Source organism: Macrosteles quadrilineatus, unplaced genomic scaffold (genome assembly GCF_028750875.1).
Source record: "Macrosteles quadrilineatus isolate MER2022 unplaced genomic scaffold, UCM_ALF_1.0 Scaffold_7__1_contigs__length_78375512, whole genome shotgun sequence".
NCBI lineage: Eukaryota > Metazoa > Arthropoda > Insecta > Hemiptera > Cicadellidae > Macrosteles > Macrosteles quadrilineatus.
In genome coordinates, this window is record NW_026542600.1 from 16599325 (window position 1) to 16618326 (window position 19002).

At 35.8% G+C, this 19002-nt stretch overlaps 1 protein-coding gene across 1 annotated transcript in view; it reads right to left on the reverse strand.

Moving 5' to 3' along the window:
• The window catches only part of LOC128997919 (delta-aminolevulinic acid dehydratase-like), a 72150-nt gene that overhangs the window by 24469 nt on the left and 28679 nt on the right, over positions 1-19002 (reverse strand). Inside the window, exon 6 of the mRNA XM_054423751.1 lies at positions 2205-2321. Within this exon, the coding sequence (XP_054279726.1) occupies positions 2205-2321 (117 nt within the window). The remainder of the gene's footprint in view (positions 1-2204; positions 2322-19002) is intronic.

Sequence of the window (19002 nt, forward strand, 5' to 3'; positions counted from 1 at the left end):
TAAATCTATATATTATATATATATACATATATATAAATTTGAATTAATGGTGTTTTTGGCCTCTAGGGACATCAAAATATAAAAGTAAATCGGTCCCGGACCTAGGTCCTACCATGCCACCTACGGTAATAGCTACTTCCCTATAGGGGAATTCGCTAAAATTGATCACCAAAAGGAGATACCAGATGAAAAGTGTAAAACTAAGGCTAGGATTATACTAGGACGCTGGTGTCCGAGAGGCCAGCGTCTGGGACGCTAGCGGGGCATTAAATCAAATGGGGGCGATTATACTATGGATGCTAGGCGTCGGATGCTAAAAAAGCCACCGGACGCTCGAAGCTATTACCGTAGGTGGTATGGTAAGACCTAGGCCAGGGACCGATTTACTTTTTCATTTTGATGTCCCCAGAGGCCAAAAACACCATCCGTTCGTATAGATTTAAATATTATATATATGTCTGTAAACGCGATAACTGGAGTAACTTTTGTCCTATTTTGAAGAAATTTGGTTTTAAGGAGAAGGGGATAAACTTGAAGTTAGGGATAAACTTGAATGAGTTCGCGAACCAGCATGAAAAGACCTTGGAAACGGGGTTTTATGTGCTAAAAAAGGGGGTCTGTCATTTTTGATCCATAAAACTGAAAAATTCCCAATTTCTCTCTAGACAATTTTAATGAGCTTAAAAACAAATAATTTAGTTTATTTAAGTGTTTTTGTACTGTGATTATCTATGGAGAAAATTTAAAAACATATTAAAATTGCCATGTTATTCTTATAGAAAATGTTGTTAAGTGTTGGAATTTGCTTGTGTATGGATATATTTTGATTATAATTGGCCAGTTTGTTTTATACTAAGCTAAAAATACACTTTATTAGCTCCCCTTAAAACATCAAACCTTGGTACTCGTTAAACATAATGTTATTTAAATAGATCTAAACAAAAAGTGACTAAGCCTTGAAATAAAATGGCATTCCGAGAGGCTAGCATCACAACACAAATCGCGTCATTTATCGGCTCGAGGTGGGACGCTAGCCTCTCGGACGCCAGCATCCCGGACGCCAGCGTCCTAGTATAATCCTAGCCTAATGCATTTTTTTATTATAGTAAAAAACCATAGAAAGTATGTGTTTTTTACATACAATTTATTAGAATTATAGAGACCTAATCTCATTAATATTGTATCAATGTCTTTAGACAGTTGTACGAACTTGGGTAAATAAAGTTGACCCATATTCTTTTTCACCTCAAAAGAGTTGAAAATTAGTCTTTAGAAAACATATTTGTAAGTTTATGCTTCTATTATTTAAAATTTAAGTACATTTGTAATTCAGTACTGTTAAGAATGTCTTTTATCTTACAAAGAAATTTTAAAAAGAACTTCTCATTGGTTCAGATAAGACAATGAACGACCATTTCAGCCAATCAGTATTTGTGTTGCACGAGGCAAGGAACTTTTACAATGTCATTCTATGTGAGCTAACCATGCTTCTCTCAATAAATTTATAATTTCCATTGTTAGTTGGCATAGCTTTTAATCCTACACCGTTTGTGTTAGTATTACGATTGATTTAGCGAGTATCCCATAGGAATAGGGAATAAGCTATTACTGTAGGACTCATGGTAAGACCTGAACCAGGGACCAATTTGCTTTTTCTTTGTGGTCCCCAGGGGCCAAAAACGCCATCTATTTAAATTCATATGAATATTAGTCCATTAGCACGATAACTTGAGCAAAAATAATCCGACTTTGATGAAATTCGTCCTACATTTATTCAAACGGGTTCATGAACCAGCATGATCGGACTATGGTAACAGGGGTTTATGGGAAGTTTTATGGGGTAAAAATTGGAGACCCTAAAATATTACATTTTACAATTTCTTACCAAACCAATTTTTAGAGCTTAGAAAAACAAATAATTTAGTATATTTAAGCGTTGCTATGCCCTTAATGTTAAATTTCAAATTCCCATGTTATTTTTATGGAGGACAAGTAAACTGTTATAGTTTATGAACATATGTTTATTTTGATCAAATTAGAAAAATGTATGTGCTTCATTAAAAACTATAAACATTTTACTACGAAAACACTTCATTACCTTCTCTGTAGCAGCAAAAGTACTTATTAAACTACTATTATTTTAATAAGGGAATAAATATTGGACAGTCATTCCTAGATCAATTTTCAGAAGTATTCGGGCTTACCTGGTAGACAAACAGTGGTATATGGGGGTGGTTTTGTCTTGTTTGCCTAAGTATATCCAAGTACGCCAAACCAGGCTTGACCATAATTAGATCTGCACCTTCAGCTACATCTCGGGCCTGCAACAGTTATTGGATGAACATAGGTTACGAAACTTTAAAATACAGGGCGTTTCAAAAAGTAGCCTCTGAATCTTTTACAGATTCAGAACCAAAGTTTCACTTAGTTGAGCAATTGGTTTTTGCATGACGGTAAAACAGCCTTGTTTTTATAGAAAAGTATGGAGAAAATATTACATTAGGGTTGCAGCTCTGTTTGTTTATATTATTGAACAGAAGTACAGTTATTGTCTGTTCTTTCTCAATCTCTAAAGTGTATGAAAGAGCCGTCTACTTACAATTATCAGAATTTTTGGAAAAATTTAATATTTTGGATGATAATCAGCATGGATTCCGGAATGGAAGATCAGTTGAGAGCGCAGCTGTTTCTTTTATCGAATCAGTCAATGAATCAGTAGACAAAGGACATTATACAATTGGCATATTTATGGACCTTTCTAAAGCGTTTGATAGTGTAAAACATAGTAAATTACTAGAAAAATTTAAAATAATTGGAATATCAAAAAGAGCTCTTATTTGGTTTTCTTCCTATTTGACAAATAGATCTCAATTCGTGGAAATTACCCATTTGACAAATCATAATAGAATTATCAAATCATCATCAACTTATCAACCAATTAAATTTTGGGTGCCACAAGGTTCAATTATTGGGCCTTTGCTTTTTTTTGTGTTACCTTAAGGGCATGGAAGATACTTTAACCTACAAGCAAAATTCTAAATTATTTCTTTACGCTGATGATTCTAATTTGATTGTATCATCTAACTCTTCAGACGAAACTGAAATTTTTACATATGTAGAATTAGAGAATATTCAAAACTATTTCTACCATCATAACTTATTATTAAATTCACAAAAAACTAAATTTATAAATTTCAGAACAGCACAGAACAAAATGACAAGAGAGCCATCAATAACTTAAAACTCAAAAAACATTCAAAGGGGAGCGAGCTGGCGTAGTCCTGTATTTAGAGCGAAGTCCCTGAGGTCCCGGGTTCGATCCCCGCCAAGTCACCAATGGATTTTATCTAAGTGATAATGCCGCAACCACTAGGTCTAGCCTGAAGTAATGCGAAAAACAATCCCAGGCTCGTGCCAAGAGTCCTAGGACAAAAAATACCCCCGCCGCAGCAAACCTGCCGACTAAGCGAATTTCCATTTGTATGAATTGATTTTCAATTAAATATATTAACATTAGGTTTAAACGAGTACCTAGGTTTGCTGCTACAAGGAAACTAATAACGTGTGTTTTTTAGTAAAATATTGATAGCTTAGTACAAAATAAATAAATTTGCCAAGTTGATCAAAATATATCCATAAACAAGCAAACTACAACATTTGACAATATTCTCCATAAGAATAACATGGGAATTTTAAATTTACATTTTTTTTAAATTTTCTCCGTTACTAATAACCGAACAAAAATACTTTTATATACTAAATTATTTGTTTTTTTAAGCTCTTTAAAAGGGTCTAAAGAGAAATTGAAAAATTTTGTTTTTTGAGGGTCAAAAGTGAGAAAATCCAATTTTTACCCCATAAAAACCCCCGTAAAGCCTCGTTCCCATGGTCCGATCATGCTGGTTCGCAAACTCATTCAAGTTTATCCTGCTTTACACATTATAACCAAATTTCATCAAAATCGGACAAAAATTACTCAAGTTATCGCATTCACGGACGTATATATATATATATATATATATATATATATACATATATACAAATTTGAATGAATGGTGTTTTTGGCCTCTGGGGACATCAAAATGAAAAAGTAAATCGGTCCCGGGTTTAGGTCTTACCGTGCCACCTACGGTATAATAGCTACTTCCCTATAGGGAAATTCGCTAAAAAAAATCACTATAAAGCGAGAGCTTGTAAGTGGTAAATATTTACCCCATCATGTTTTATTGGATTTGTTAAATAAACAATGTGAAATTTATTAGGAATACACTGTAAACCTTAATAATATATTCAACTTATATACACCCTATTATTTAGAGAATCTCAATAGAAAAGCTTGGTGTTAAGAGGCGGTCGGATAGAGCCCCGTATCCCATATTTTGCAGGCGTCACGAGCAACAACACAGTCCTCCCAAAACAGACTTTTGTAATAGTACCAACCTTGGCCACCAGTTTCGTGGCTGTCGCATAACGGGATCTGAGATTGTTGACAACCCTGTGTTACCTAGAAACTTGAAAGCATCAACTCGACTACCCTCAGCCTATGTCCTAGCCCTTGTCTATTGTCCCACCACACGTTTCACTTTCACTGGTTTGCTACCTTCGCTCACCCACCCTTTGCGTCTCAGCAGGTCTCAGTTCGTCACCGCACAATATGCTAATTTTCCACACAAAAAATGTTTTGGAGATACAAATAGCACTTTCAGTAAGACATTTCGATGTATACACATGTATTTTAATATAAAAATACATGATAATGTATTCAATTATAAATAATATACTAGCGCTACTGGGCTCAATAATGTAACTACTTGGCCTATCCCATACATTTTAGCGAATTTCCCTGTAATGAGATAGCTATTACCGTAAGTGGCATGGTAAGACCTACGCCCGGAACCGATTTACTTTATCATTTTGATGTCCCCAGAGGCCAAAAACACCATTCACTCAAATTTTTATATATATGTGTGTCCATGAACACGATTACTTGAGTAATTTTTGTCCGATTTTAATGAAATTTTGTTTGAAGGTGTAAGGCGGGAGGCGGGATAAACTTGAATGAGTTCGCGAACCAGCATGATCGGACCATGGGAACGGGGTTTTATGGGGTAAAAATTGTTTTTTTCTAATTTTTGACCCTCTAAACACAAAATTTCCCAATTTCATTGATACGTTGACAACGTAAAGCTTTAAAAATTCATTATGGTTTGCCAACAAAATCTTTCACTTGATGTGGTATCTTGGTATCAGTATCGAAGTAAAATTAAAATTCATGATGTAGCCCCTGAACTGATTAATTAGACTAATATGAGGTACGTACCTTTACGTCAACAGTTCAATTGTAGTAAGTAGAACTCACAACATGTTTCGCCTATTCACACCTATTCAAACAGTATCGAAGTTATTAATCCCCTTTGGTTTTGGATTTTTTTTTCGAAAATCAAAGTTATTTCCCATTAATAGCATTATTTGTAAGCAGCTTTTAATGTTAACATATTAATGACAGTTTGAAGAAAACCCCTTATCCAAACAAAGGGTTCTTATTTGAAAGATTACGTAATCTCTAAACGATGATCGGTATATTCCCAGCACTGAGCACTATACAACACTGATTCACGGCCTTTTCCCGGTTATCAAAACTCGAGATCAATCGTTGCACTTGCGATTAATTAAACCGGCTAAGTAAGGCAACAACGTTTTTAATCCCACTTGGTTTGGATGTGCTTACAAAACTTGATCAGAAATGGTTGTGGTATTTGTAAACAGTATTTAATGTAAACATATCATATGTGACAGCTAGAAGTGAGAACTAATCCAAATGGCTGGTCGTTATTTCATAAAAGTGGAATAGTAAACATTGGAAGAAAATTTGACAAAAATCGAACAAAATTGGGGTTTTGATGGTTCGTTATTTTGTTTTCAAGGAGTGGGGCCATGTTTTTATAGCCAAAGAAACTCACTAATCCAGTAAATACAGAAAAATGATTTGAACCTTGATCGGTATTCTAGTTTTCTAGGAGTAGACCGCGTAAAATGACATTTTGGCGTCACTGACAGAATGAAAGAATGGACAGACAGACAGAAATTGAGATAAGACTCGTTTCGACTTTCTTTGGCTATGAAACATAATGTAACCAGAAACTGCATGATTCTAAGAAATGTAGGCCTACAGACAAAACTGTATTTTATTTATATAGATATATGGAACGATTTAAATAATAATTTATTTTTGTAAAAAAATACAACCGACTTCAAACGCTCTAAAAAGAATGAAATAATTTCAATAAAGTAAACTTTTGTATTAGGCAAGCTCACGTATTTTAAGTCGGCGCGGCTCTATGATGATTTTTGATATAAAATTGAAAGAGGGTGTCCATATTGCAGGTGACTATCTATAACTAAAGGTGTTAATCTGCATGTCTTTTTCATAGTCATGCGTAAGTGTTATTTTATTACCGTAATCAGAGATCGGCATTATAGTGGTATTAACGAGTATCTTTAAAAAGATTATAACGCATTTAAATGTTTCTAACTTGGAAAAGTAACGTTTTAATACTAAACTAGCTTCTTTTCCCTATCATAATATCAAACTAAATTATTTTCCTATTCATATAGAACATTTGTGTGTGTTATTTTCATAATGCATTTATTAACTGAAGTAAACATAAAATACAAGAAAATATTTCCTTTAATATATATTTAAACAAAACAGTTCAGTATGTTTTTTATATATTTATGTTATCCAGCTACAATTTATTGATTTTCAAAATACACACACAGTATTTAATTTCAATCATATTTGCAGTTTGAGCCGCGCCGACTTGAAATACGTGAGCTTGCCTAATACAAAAGTTTACTTTATTGAAATTATTTCATTCTTTTTAGAGCGTTTGAAGTCGGTTGTATTTTTTTACAAAAATAAATTATTTCATGATTTTTAGTGACTGTATAATTTTTTATATATTGATTACTTGAGGTTTTTTGATAAGCAAAACTGTTTGAAACAATCAAAAGTTCCACAGAACAATCATTATTTTAAAACTGTTTGAGTCACCTGTTCAGGTTACATAATCAATGGGTATGAAAATAAACATTTTTAGATATTCCTTAAGAAAGAAAGAGTTGTCCATTACATTAGGCCTAATGAAAAACTAATTGTCTTTTCTAGATACATTGAAATGTCAGACATCATCGTTTCCTGCAATCGGTTTACTTCTACATTATAAAAAGAAATACAGTAACGTCTCAAGCCTTTTGGAACAATATGAAAGTTATTCCTCAGCTACCAGCACTAAAAAATCTCTCAAAAGTGGAAAATTGGTCGTTAACACGTATAGTACCTTTGGAAAATATTATATGAAAGATTGGTTCCACTAAAAGTGGTGTAAGTCATGTAGGGGGGTTTGTTTGCTCAAGATATAGCCTAGTCGAAATGGCAAATCATCTTCCTCTAGGACTTTCCGAAGCAGGCATAATAGTATTGATATGATATAGTAACTGGGTAGAGAATATCAATAAACATTCCACATCTGCAAATGCATGTTTAGTAATTAAAATATTTAACACTTTTAAGACAATTGACGATAATGCACTGTCACACTTCTTAGGTCGTGTAAGGAATAATTGCATTTAATTTATATTTAGACCTGTTTTACAAATGCTTTGGTTTTCACAATACACCTTTATTTGTCAATATCACACAGCTATTCACTGAAACATATATGTTTTTGTAAGTCATAATATTCAATACTAAAAACAGAATTACTGTATACACAAATCAGGTCAAACGTTAAAATACATTTTTTATAGTAACCAAAACAAAATGTATTTTTCTCAATGTAATTCATTTAGGCTCCATGGCAGGAAATAGTTTATTGATCAATATGAAGCAACTGTTTCATTAAGAATTGTCTGTAGCTTCATTTAAATGGTTTCAACTAACAGCTGTAGGAATGTTATTATTATTTATTGCCTTCTCTGCACAAATGTAAACAATCTGCACAAATGTAAACAAAATAAATTATGAATATTTAAGGTTTTCAGAATTTTTCACCGAAACAAATATTATACTCAAACATAATATATAAGGTACCAAATAGAAACTCTCCTGGTTATTTTAGTGGTGGAACCACACTGATCGGTAAAAGAATCACAGAGAAATTGTTGAACATACATAGAAAAAAAAACATCGCCACAAACAAATTGAGAACCTCCTCTTGTTGGTAGTGGGGAAGTCGGTTAAAAAAATAAAAAAACAGTAGGTCCTATGTGTCGTATTTTTACGTTTCAAAGCCATTTGAAGTTGCAATCTGGCTCTGGATGTTTTTTCTAGATTTTGCCTTATCCTGTGCCTCTAATATATAAATAGGATTTCGGATGGGCACTTGGGGTTTTATCTTAGCTCGAATATTATAGACCTAAAACGGGACATCGCAATTCCAAGATAATCCATGAGTCAGAAGCCGGCTTGGCTACGACGCAGTGCTGGTCCGGAGGGTGGATTTGGTTCCTGGAAAACCTTGATCGTATATACCACGTATGTCAGAAAATGCTTTTGTTCCACTGGACCTTGTTTTCATTTTGGGAAATAGTTTGTATCAAACCGTGTATTGCAGCAGCTATCTTTACACAGCTAAGTCCGTAATTAACGTACTAAGTATGACCAAAAGAGACGTTTATTCTAACGGAACTTGTTTTATATTGATGAATAGTTTGTTTCAAACCGGGTGTTGTAGAACTACTTTTATCTCTGATGACAGTAATACTTTAATACATACGGTAAATACACAGTCCGAAAATATTAGATTCTTAGATTCCTGTGAATTAAATATCTTCATTTCCTTGGCATTATAATACATCAGGGATGTAACGACATAACGTTATTTATTTATTTAAACAGATCTGTGGCCAGTTTAAATGAATTTTATTTGGCGCGGTTTGAAAACGTGCTCTGTAGTCCACAATCGACTGTGCTGCCATCGGCCGGGACATCGTCGAACTAGTACTCAGTCGGCAAGCAAGGCTTTTTTGCAAGCTTTTACAAAAAAATACAAAACTTAATGTTAACCATCGAAAAATAATTATCTGTCACACTCAATACACTAATGAATATATGCTCTTCAATATGGCGTTTGAACCAGAATTGTTTATAGTTCCAGTCATTTTATATTTTAGCAGAAAGTATTGCAATTCCTTATGGGAAATGTAAGAAATGATTTATTTTATATCCGGCTTATAATTAAACATTATGATTTTTATATTGTACAGTCTTAATCCTACATACATTTACAATGTTTTGAGTGTGGGAAATAATTTTTGGAACACGGATAGACCAGAAAACGAGGAATTATTAAATGCGCTCCATGTTAAAGTGACGGCCAGTGTCGGCAGCCGAGAATCTCTGTCCGACCGCCTCTTAAGACATTAAAACAGTCCATTCATATTCATAACTTCTACTTTATGGTCCTTGCAGATGTTTTTAACATAATTAGAACATCACTTGTTAGTCTATTTGTCTAAAATTCTCGGAACTGACATTATTCCAAGATATTGTGCGTGTTTGTTATCATTGTAATAGTCCTAAAGCCAGCATTGTCTGGGTTTTTAGGTCTTATTTTAGTTTTCTGTCTCTTCAAGGAACTTTTGTTTTTCAAAAGAATATTCATATATAATATTAATATTGATTACTGGGATTAGCTATTGCAATATATAAAATGTTCATAAATATAATAAATATAAACTTAGAACTACTGGTTAGAAATGTTCACATTGAATGATTTTAGTCAGGTTTTACAAGGTGAAATCTTTCCAAACAATGTCACCCTAAACTATTACAAATGTATACATTGTTTTTAGAATATATCCAAATATGTTCTGAAAAGAATAACAGTAGCAAAATAATTAATCACTAAATTAAATCTCATTAGTACACTGTAGGGGTGTGCGAAGCAGCAAAAAATTTTCGATTCGAAGCAACGATTCGATTCAAAAGATTTTCGATTCGATTCGATGCAACTCGATTCGAAGCAATACGGTATTTTTCTATTCATAATTGTCAATTGAGTGGATTAACAATAATTAAAATGTATCACATTTGTGTAATAAAAATTTTTGTTGATGTGGTATTAGGCCTATTTCATACTTAACATATGAATTTTAGGTGAAAAAATATTTATTTTCAATCATATGTATTAGAATAACTGCTGGAAATACCAGTGAGCTGCTTTACTTGCCTATTTCATAATTTTTACTTGAATTGGCTCAACTGCAAGAAAGAAGAAAATATTTTTTTATCAAGACATTCATTCTCATTTTAATAACTGTTTAAATAACTAAATAGGTGCCGGTAGCTAAATTACAACAAATTTGAATGGAACTTAATATAAAAAGACCATTAAGAAATAAATTTACATATCACAAGTTTAGGGCCTGTGGACCAGCTTCAGGACTGCAAGCAAGAAGAAAATAAAAATAATATGTTTCCACCATGCAATATGTATCATTCATTCCCTGCCTCCTAACCTCCTTAGTATAATAACCTCACACTTACATTATTTGTTACATCATCATAAATAAAGAATTATTATTGGCATCAGTAGGCCTACAGCTTTACCTAGGCATTATTTTTATAGGGCCTAAAATAGTAATAGGCTAGAAGCAACATGTCAAGTGGAGAACTCATTGAAGAAAAGATATTGTGTAAACTAATTTCCTATAAAACTCAAAAACAGTAAATAACATACAAACATTGTTTATGGTATAATTAATAAGGACTAAAAAATGCATATCATGTCATACAGTAGTATAGACCTACTGCAAGAGATTAAAATCCTAAAGCAACTGATTTGGATAGCTAATGAATGAAAAGAATTAAAAATCCATAAAATAAAGCCAAACAATATCACAACTAATTAGGTACCCGAAAAGTAACTCTTAAATAATATATAGAAGATTAAAATAATATTAAATCAAGAGACAAGAAAGTTAAATGCTATCTTCTAGCCTAGTGCCCTTGACAACACAGGTCAATGTTTTTAAACTACCCTCAATGTTTTTGGAACAGCAGGGCCTTTTTCTCTTAAGGAAGGGTAGTAGCATTGACTATGAATCCTTAAAAGACAAGGCATACAAACGGGCCCGTTGTAATGGCCGGAGCTGAGCCAGGTCCGTGGGTTCAGTTAGTTGGTCTGAACCTCCGAAAGACAGCGCGTGCGTCAATTGTTTTATTCCTTCTCTGCCAGAGAGTGCTGGCAGCGCACTCCCGCCCGGCGCCCGGCGCTCGGCGCCCAGCGGCCCGGCCCGCACTCGGCGCACTCGCAGTACAACAGTACAGTACAGACACTAGACAGAGTACTCCGTGCTGCCGGATCGCTACAGCGCACACGCGCACGTACCTACACGTACACCACACAGTCCCTTTTAATTTAACTGTTCACTCTCTGTCCTCTCACCACACTTCCAGTTCCACTGGTACTGCATCGGACCCCAACGATGCGATTATATTATGACCGCAACCGAGCATTGTTACCTACCCAATTCCTATGGTTTAATTAAATTTGTCATGTCTATACACACATTTGTCCACACTTACACACACATACACCAACACCTACTACACCCTACTACCCATTTACCCAGAACTACTTTAATTTTCAATCTGCATCCAGGGATATAAAAAAATTGAAATATAGTAAAAATTATTTTTTACAGAATGGATGTTAGCTTAGCGGTAAATTCCCAAATACAGTAATGTATTATACCATTGAAATTTATATTATTAAAAGAATTTGTTGGATGTTTGTATCCAGCACATTGACCCCTAAATATTTATTTTCCTAGGCATTTTGGGTATCAATTTAAAGATCTAATTAGTTAGATGTGCCTTTTGTGGGTGTAGATGATAACCCGTGAAAGCCCTTCGTCCAATAGGCTTTTAACATTTCAGAGTTTATTAATCATCCGTCAATCCTCAATCAGTTGTCAATCATCCTAACTTTTCAAGTTAACATTTTAATTTGTTTACATAACAACAGATGGAAATGCAACAAATTCGTTTACATCCATACGAAAATCGTTACAGTTGGCGATGTTGTAGTGAATTCAAGTAAAATATTGCAATCTTATTTGTATAAATTGTAAATAAGAACTTAGGTTAGCTTTTTTCTCTTTATAAGATTTGCAATAGAAATCCGTAAATTATTTCAAATAGGCTATATCACGGATTTTGTAGTCAAAAAGTGACGCTGGCTGTGGCTGTTAGTAACCATAAAAAAACAGCCCTTACAGAACACAACAATTGGTTGTCGTCTGGTATGACTATTTATTCCAAATAATGCGTCGTGTGATAATCATAAAGTAGTTCACAATTTGTGCTTAGGAAAAATTAAAGATACACAAAGTATGCATTAAAAAAATTTATTTCCCCTCCAGGATACGCACTTTTTGTCGGTAGCCACCGTGCTTCCCGCCAGGTTGGCGGATGTCCTTAGATATTTCTTTTACTTTATACAGGAGTTTTACAGTTAAAATTTTGTTTATAAAAAACATTCTATGACTGTAGCAGTCACTGCCACACTTCATCCAACTATTAAAGTTTCTGAAGATGGACTGCCTACATCTCGCCTCAATTTTCTTTCTTACGCCAACAATTGAAATGTTTTTGACAAACATTTTGTCAAAGATCACCAATATGGTTTTGGTGACATTGACAGTTTCCTCACAAGGCGAAATGAGAAAATCTCCCGATTCCCTTGATGATGTCAGATATTGCCGGTTGGCAATAAGTCCTCCGTCAAGGCCAGGGGTACTTGTCGGCTCCATTCGCATTTCTTTTGAGCAGATGTCACACTTGAATTTCTTCAAACACGATTTTACCCCATATCCAGCAAAATAACTGTGAAAACAAAACATGTGTACAATTATTTAATGTTCTCTATATTTTTATACGACCAGAAATGTAATGTTTCACAGTGTCATGTAAAGCTGCGTGCCCACTGTGTCGGTACGGGATTTTCCCAAAAGTTAAACATTGAATCAAATAAGCTTGCGCTCACTGTGTCAACACGGCCGTCAACGGCATTCCGCATCTTTGGCATGTCCGATAGAAAGTCTGGAGCTACGAACTCCAGTACACTTCCGTGACGGTGGATCCGTCCAACCGATCCAGTGTTACACACCCCGCACACATGATACACCCAGTAGCCTAATCAATAATCAAAAACCAGTATTATTAATGTATGTTTTATATTTGAAATATGCTTTTGTTATTGATATCACCATCAAATTATTGATGTAAATTTGAAGTGAATAAGTTTAGTTTGCATACTGTAAACTGTCAATGAAATGGTTTTTGTTTTTAACTTTGAAGGATTGATTCTTATGTTGTTGTAATATAGTTAATACAGTTTAGTTAGATATTGGCCTATGTATATAATTTATTTATTTATTTATCTAAACATCCTCAAATGCCCGTCCCCATTGTCCGAAAAAACTGTGTGGTGACCTAAAGACATCGAGTGTAACAATGTATCGTATGTCCTATGTTTAATTACCTTACTGAACACGCCTCCAGAGTTCGGTGGTTGTCTGAAGTGACAGAGGACAAATAGTCGATAGCTTCATCATCGCTTATCTCACTGTCGTCAAAACTAATGTCACCATCATAAACAACCCCATCCACTCCAGGCAACGGTGTAAGTGTAGATGGGCCGGCAGACGTCGACGGGTCGGTGAGGGATGTAGGTTGTTGTGTCACCTCTATCAGTCCATCCTCATCCGGCTCGCAGTTTGAACCTTGTCAGGACGAATACAAATTACAGTATAATTAGAGATTAAACGCCTTTTATTTACTTGGTCTTTAAAATGTAACAACCCACTGATAAAAAGTATGTTTATGTTTAAAAAATGTTGACATTTTAGGGTGGTTTTATATTAATTTGTTTACACCAGCATTTAATGTTATTAAATTTTTGTATAACGAGCCTATAAAAAGCATGTGGTTTGTGGTTATTTCTAATAAATTTTAACTTTTCTATGATACGGCAATAACTAATACAGCCAACTGTTATGGTTTTCGTGATCACAATTATTTAGTCGCACAGCGGTTAAAACATAAAACAGTTAGTAGTTACTAATTTTTCTACCCTGAAAATCTTACCGGTTGACGGTTGTAGGAGAGCACATTTGATTCGGTGGCGTAGATTTTGTCGGAACAACCGTGCAGTAGGGTTTCGATTGTACCCACATCTCTGGCGCGCAATTGAAAATTCATTTTCCAATACGTCTTGGTTTATACGGGCTGTCAGTAGATAGGCTACCCCTTCCTTTTGCAGATCTTCCCATAGAATTATTGTAGCCGTCATTGTGTGTTCCATTCCTACGAATGACGGTGGACGCTTGTCGAAATTCTTCATTTTCCAACTCTTGACCCAGTTTATCCCATCTTTGATAGTTTTCAGAGGCATTTGTAAATGGTCATTTTTTGAATCGGAAATGGCGCATCTCCTCGAGTTCACGTTGAACTGAGTTCGACTGTTCATTGAGTCGAAGATGTTGTTTACTTCCAAAAGAAATGCAGCAGTTTGTTCAGCTTCTGGGGGCAGCTGCGAAGATTCAACTGCAGTTTTCATTGCCGTACTGACGGAATGGCTAAACACCTATAAACATAGATTAGAATAAGTTAATTCATTACATTTACAAAATACAAGAAGACAAATTTATACTGAAGACAATTTTATTGTTAGTTCATGTACGGTTTATGTAGAGGTCGTGTTTTGTTTACGATTTGTTTCCCGTTATTACAGCCATTTAAAACCTCGTTTAACCAAATAATACGATCTAATCATAAACAATAACTTGTCCCCTAGCTATATAACTAAAAAGTAAAACACAAATCAAGAAATTAACCCTAAAATAATGGAAACAAAGTTTCATCGACACTAGCGCCTTTGTGTCACGTACATGAACTAGACACGAAAAACGTGCTTCAAAATTTACAATGGGATGAGAAGTCTACTTGTGTTGGTTAGTCTATGATTATACTTGAAAAATTGTAAATATTAAACAAGAAAAAATAGTGGACCCTATTACACAAGTTAGCCGAGCCACGTCACCAGTTGCCTCAATGTATTTGGATAATTCGTTGGGTGTTTGGGTGTTGGGCAGCTGTCCCCATAATATAACAGCTCGAGTGCTAAGGCGAAACGACGGATGTCTTTGATCAGTGAACGGAATAAGCGAACATACTGTTCCCATGACGCGTGTTGATTCGTGAAATTACATTTATTTATCCATTGGTGAGTATAGTGACTTATGTAATTGAATGAAAATCTTATCTTTGATTTAGTATATAATGTTAAACGTTATTCAATATTACAATATTTTGAAACTATTTGTCAAGGTTTGCAATACAATGCACTCTAAGCGCTAGGCTTGAAAACTGAACTGTATCTAAGAACAGTGCAGAGAGCACTTCCCGCCCGCACCGAACCGCGCCTTATTCCTTTGATATGTCATGAGTTTGCCGACTCCCGGCGAGAATGATCCGGACCTAAACAAACCATCTCATACCGCGGACGTGCTGTTCCCATGACGCGTATTTAACTAGACGAGTTTTGACACTTTTGAAGCAACTAGTTACGTGGATCGGCCACCTAGGCACCTAAGCAACAAATTACCTGCGTGGCCAGCTTCACGCTCATTTTTTCAAAACTGTTGGGGTTTAGATGTTTCTCAGTCAGCTTTGTAGCTCTTGCTGTAGTGGACATTTTGTCAAGCTCATAAAGCTTTGCCACATGGGTCCAGTCAGCGACTCCTTTGTCTGTCTCGATGCTCCCAACACATTGGCCTTGTTTATTTCTTTTCATAAGATTGTTTCTAACACATTTAATAACATGGGGAAAATCGTATATCCACACAATTTTCTTTTGGTTACAATAAAAGAAAGGCTTAGCAAGGGAAACTCCCATCCTTGCTGCCGCTCCTCTGTTTGTTGTGCTCTGGTCGCAAACCACAGCCTTTACATCAAGGCCGATGTCAACCATGGTTGAGACACATGACATTACTACTGGAGTAATGGACTCAGATGTTGTAATGGACTCACGCATACGCTCTGCGTCAGTTAGGCCGGGGCCACACGACGCGGATCATCCGCGCGGACGGACCACGCGGATGATCCGCGTAGTCCGACAACACATTGAATCAAATGAGAGTGGCCACACGGGGCGATCCTAAGCCGCCTGGGCGGATTGTCCGCGCCATGTCGCGGATTGTCCGCGCGATCATAAGCCGCGTTGGAGGGGATGACACACGTAGTCTTATGAGAGTGGCCACACGATACGGATTGTCCGCGCGGTTGGAGCTCATTTTCAAGCATTTGTAGTTGTTTTTTTTTAGTTTGTGCTTGTGCGTTTCGGTTTATAGGTGTAAAATGTTCAATACAGACAAATCAATAGAACTTGTTAAAGACAATGTGGGATTTCTCATGTTGTACATTTCTCATGAGTATATCTCCCTTAGTTATATGCGGTCAAAGCAATTGAAGTAGCTCGTCAAACGATGCTATCTACATGCGATAGTAACAAAAAAAAGACTCAGAACTATGGTTTCGCATGTGCTCGTAAAGGGTTTGGAACACAAATGGTTTATCGGTTATGAAATGATGGACCCAATGATTTCGGTTTGCCTTAGGCTCTAGCTCACCACACGCTTCTAATGCACAAACTAACATACGTGTTTCTTCCATGACTACAACGAGAACGAGTGAATTAAACCATGTTAGAATCTCATCGTCGCGCGGCTTATGATCGTACGATCATAAGCCGCGCGGACGATCCGCCACGTGTGGCCCCGGCCTAAGACAATGCTCAGTTCAATAAGATTCCTGGTAAAGTAAAATAGGTTGTTTGCAAAGTGGGATAGGCCTAGTTATTCATACGAGTTCGATAACCGGTCGCTTGCCCCGGGCGGTAAGTTTTTTTTTGGGGGGGAGGGGCCAAATTTAGCTAATTATATAATTTGTTTTAACCTTACAATTAAAAAAAATGTTAAATTAACATACTAAAGTGGTCTAGACAATATAATGAAAAGAGCTTTTAAGGAAATGTTAATGAACACGGTGGTGAGATTCAGGTATGGGAACGGTGGACCAACGATATACAACACAAGGAGTGATCTATATCGTTGCGGCGGACATGACTGCTCAAGGTCAAAGTCGTTTTACGTGTGTGTAGTGGAGTGCCGCCGCCAGCGTCATTCCACCCCTGATCCCCTCTCCACTCCTTGTTGATGATACACTTATTATTTATAACATAAATTATTCTTAATTTGCTTTTATTTATATCTGTAATCGACTTGGTTTCCAAACGATCATTAGTAGAGGTGGATCCAAGGTTTTGTTCAGAAAAGCGAGCGTCGCTCTTACATTTTTTCTTTGCTTATATTGACAAAATTATACGGGTTCAAACTAGCCCTATTTTTAAGGATGGGTTTAAGTTTACTGTTTTTTAACCCAAGATTGAGGATTGGTAAAACAATTAGGTTTTTTTATGGTTTGTTAAGCAATAATTTTACTGTGGTCACTGGTGACGACGAGTTTTGGTGTTCGCGGTGATATAGGTGGACATACCACTATACCACGGCCTAGGGCCACAGCCGAATATCCGCGCCTCACCTGCACCTCGCCTGCACCTAGCCTGCACCTCGTCTCGCTCCAATGTGCGGCGGGCCTAAACACCCGCGTTCAAAGTTAAGTACCATTCCCCTCTCCGACAGTCGTACCACAGTATGATCGGAGTCGGATCGGAAGGGTGTATGACAAGTGTGTCCCCACCTTAAAGGCGGGGCTAATATATTTTCCAGTCATGGGCAGTTTTCCACATACTATTTACCTTAATTGAGTAAGCTATTGCTAAATTGAAATAAACATATCACTTACCTAATCAAAGGAGAAGAATCATTCCGTACAATGCACTGTCTCTTACAAAGAAAATTTCACCTGGCGGACAAGTGCCACTCACTTCTGCAGCTAACCATAAACGAACAAAGCAACAAGCAACTAACTTTCGACAGTCTCAACTCAGCAAACAAACCAAAGTGATGTAAAGAACCACCAACGATGTAAAGAACAAAGAACTAAAGAACTACTGGAGTACTGGATTGCGCTCACAGTGGCACTGTGGGGCGGGCGAAGTGTCCTTGGTCTAGCTTCCCCCACTATCTGCAGGCAGAAGCCGACGTAGCCCTTACCGTTAACTATATACAGTCAACGCCCAAACAATATATTTAAAAAAATATTTATAAACAAAATATTTAGAGATATTAAAATATATAGAGGTATTGCAAAGGTCCTTCGTACGGGATAGGCGTATACGTATCAAATGCTTATTGCAGTTACTAGTTCTTTGCGTTTAAGCCATAGACACACCCCAAGGCAGCAAACCTGCAGACTAAACGAATTTCCAATTGACTGATTGGATTTACACTAAAATTTCACCTTATAAATATCACATATGTATTACCTTAATTAGTTTAACGAGAACATAGGTTTGCTGCAACAGGGAAGTAAAAAAAAAATTTTTGTACAATTTAAATACTGCAGTTAGAAGTTGGTTAGTTAAGTAAGAAATGTAGGTATGTATTTTATAACTGTAATCAAAATATGCGCATAAACAAACTAACTACAACAGTTTAATTATTCTCAATAAGAATAACATGGGAATTCATAGTTAACATTTTTTCAACAGTTACCTAACAATGTCCTCTCACTGATTTGAGAAAGCAAAGTAGACAATCCGCTCATCAGCGAACAGTTGTACTGTTGTATAATCTGTTGTATAATGTTGTAGTTTTATCTTCTAAGTTTATGTTTTTAAATGTCATATTAAAAGTTCACTTCTGTGTTAAAATATGTCACGTTTCTTTACCAATGTATTTGTTTTATGGTAACTGTAGGAAAAATGTAATGTACAACTCGAGTGCAAAGTGCAATTGCCTCACTCGGGAAAC